Source organism: Meleagris gallopavo, chromosome 6, assembly GCF_000146605.3.
Source record: "Meleagris gallopavo isolate NT-WF06-2002-E0010 breed Aviagen turkey brand Nicholas breeding stock chromosome 6, Turkey_5.1, whole genome shotgun sequence".
Classification (NCBI taxonomy): domain Eukaryota; kingdom Metazoa; phylum Chordata; class Aves; order Galliformes; family Phasianidae; genus Meleagris; species Meleagris gallopavo.
The window spans coordinates 26,716,835-26,720,004 of NC_015016.2; the positions used below are offsets into that span (position 1 = coordinate 26,716,835).

Genomic DNA, 3,170 nt, shown 5'->3' on the forward strand with positions numbered 1-3,170 from the left:
CAAAAAAAAAAAAACAAAAAAAATCTGCAGTAAAGAAGCAACAGAGTGGAATAAAATCCTCAATCCTTTAAGCAGGAAGAAGTTTTTAAAAACTTAAGACTTCTTCTAAAGTACATAAATATGCCACATTGCAAAAACTGCCATACCTCTATGTTCCGTGCTTATTAGTATAAAAGTGGCACCACCTTTTTGTAGGATATTGACAAGATTGGAAAAATACTTAAAACTTTTATGAGACAAGGATCTAGAAAACAAAGAGCTAAAAAGGAAGCATGAAGCTCTCCTCTACAAAACACAAGAACAAAACAGGATTCTTAGAAGTTTAAAGCGTTATCTACAATATGTGAAAGAGAAAAGCTAAACTGACTTATTTCTGCTAGACCATTACCTTTTTTTTTGTCATATCATATCTACTAAAATAATGTAGGGGTGAGTTCTTCTTTTTTTCTTCTTTTTAATTTAGAGATCAAAATTGCATAGTTTAAATAATACATGCAGCACAAGGAGTTCTCATCTGACCAGACAGAATCAACTCTCAAGTCTTCTACTACAGGGCTTATCCATATAGTAGATTTAAGAGATGTCAAAAACACAGAAACACCTGGGAAAAGGCAGTTCTGTCTGACTATATTCACCCAGCTGCAGAAGAAATTTTAGTCACTCTTCTTGCAGTTCAGCAGCTGATGACATGAAATCTGAACTAATAAATCCTACTAGATCCAAAATACCCATTTTCTATCTTTTTTTCTCATTTTGTTGCACTCTCTGAAATCAAAGCACTACACAGAAAAGTGAAAAAGCCATTGGGCTTAGCATGGGACCAACACTGTCTAGTAGCAGCCAATACCTTGATCCCTGCTGAGATCAGCGGTGCCACAGCAAGTTTTTTGATTTGCATTCCCTCTTCCCCTTCCATATTCCCACCCAAATACTTTACGCTTTAAAAGGTTACACTTCACAGAATTGAAACCACTGTATAATGAAAGAAGTGAAGATTTCAAAAACAATAGAACAATAGATTTAATAGATTTTACCACATACATTCACAGCACAAAGAAAGCAACAGAAATTAAAAGTAAAAAAAGAACAAATGCTTGATTTTGAAAATCAATCATATAAACTTTTTCTAATATGTCTACATTCTAATATGAATCAATTGAAGGTGGTTCTACAGCCTATGCCACATTGAAGACTAAATCAAATGGTCAAAATGTTCCCACCATTTTATAATGTATAATGTATGTAAATAAAATAATGAAGATTTAAGATGTTAACTACAAAATCAACTCATACTGCTTTACCAAAACACAAAATATTTTCTTCAGAAAGTGATTCAAATGACCAATGCTACATTTTGTTACGTTCAAAGTATAAAATAATATTCCAATATTTAATTGGTTATAACTGCCTTACTTAACAACAACTGCGTGCTGAAACATAGGTACAAGTCATGCTTATAATGGTTAGTACATTTTTCTATTCTGAATTCCATACAATACAAACCTATTTTAAAACACTCATGAAACAGGGTTTTATTTAGCTACATTTTCAATCACATTTTTAGGATGTGCTAAACAAATAAAAATTGCAATTGGGGATTGCAAAATGAAACATTCTGTTGTTTTGTTCTTTTTTTTTTTAACATCCAAAACAGTGTTTTCTTTAGTAGTGAGGCAATACCCACACACATTCAATTGAATTCTTTGTTTCATAATATCAGAAAAAAAGAAATTACCCCAAAGGGGAGCCCACAACTAGAAACGATGTAAGAAAAACAAGTTTTAAAAAATATCTTTGCAGACTTTACTTATCTAAGATTTGATAATATTCTTAACATCTCTAGCCATCAAAAAGAATTAGAAAGCATATTAACCTTTATGATTATGGGGTTTATTTTTAACTGTTTTTTGGTTTTAGTTATTACATTGTTTATCAAGATTACTAAGCAGATGTGTCTACTGTGATGTTTATAAACTTTTAGTTTTATAAAAACATTCACATTTTTATTTCCAAACAGATTCAATTACCCTCAAACGACTGATTTATAAAAATACTTCTATTTTAAATCCTTTAAACATTTGTTAACACTTTTCCCACCACTCCCAATTATTGAAGAAAGAAGACAAGTTACCCCTTCAGGATTATATTTTGCTAACACACCACTGCCATGGAACTCTTCTAAGACATCCTTAATTTTCTTAGTGGAATCTAGATGAAGAATGAAAAGAGAGAAAATTAAAATACAGAAAACTGATTTACATAATGTGAACTGTAATTAAAGGAACACAAAAAACACCCACTAATAGCTTTTCTCAAAAATTCTCAAAAATTTGTGCATCACAAATTTTCTCTAGCTGTATAAGAGCTATAGGCATAAAGAAAATGAGAACATACTGTACCCTCTTAACAAATGGTAAAAAATGGTAAGTAAACACAGAAAGCTAAGAAACAAACATTCTTTACTCCAATTTTTAACTGTTGTTAGCAGCATATTTCTCAAGTAGTTGCCTGCAAGGACTATTTCAAGTTCCTTTTCTTGTCCCTGAAACATGAGTCATCTACCAAGCAGGTTCATTCCTAACAGTGCTACTAAATCACTTCTGGCATAGGTGCCAGTGAGTACAGAAACTAATAGAGCCAGACAATCTGTCTATACATATATTTATATATATAATACACATGCCATATTTGGAAGAAATATGTTTTTCTGCAGACTCATCACAGAAAACAAACGTTACATCTTTTGCAGACCTTCAAGATACTTTAACAACTGTCAGTCAGAATAACTTTGGTTACTGACTAACAGAATCATGCTACATCACAGCAGTTCAGAATTTCTGCTCTCGTTGTTAAAAAATTTCTACTTACAAAAGAACAACACAGTTATTTCAATAAGCTGTCAATAAATAAATCCTTTGAATTCACATTCACTTAACATATAACCATCTTTTCCATTCTAAATATCTTGGAATACAAGAAAAATAGATGTAACTCAATTCTGTCTTTGAAATGCATTATGGTCAAATGTGCATAATGAGCATAACATTGGAATAGGTCATGAACTAGCAGACGCATTAAAGATGAAAACGAGTATACATAACAGCAGAATAGTTATTTCCACAGCAAATATTGAGTGGAGAGAGAAAAACAAAAACTGGGAAGTAAGAACA

The 3,170-nt window shown here is 31.6% G+C and overlaps 1 protein-coding gene across 6 annotated transcripts in view; it reads right to left on the reverse strand.

The window, feature by feature from the left end:
- DGKB (diacylglycerol kinase beta) overlaps positions 1 to 3,170 on the reverse strand; it is a 331,647-nt gene that overhangs the window by 272,129 nt on the left and 56,348 nt on the right. For all 6 annotated transcript variants that reach the window (XM_010712729.3, XM_031553913.1, XM_010712725.3 and 3 more), the window contains exon 3: positions 2,132 to 2,208. In XM_010712729.3, coding sequence (XP_010711031.1) covers positions 2,132 to 2,208 — 77 coding nt within the window. The remainder of the gene's footprint in view (positions 1 to 2,131; positions 2,209 to 3,170) is intronic.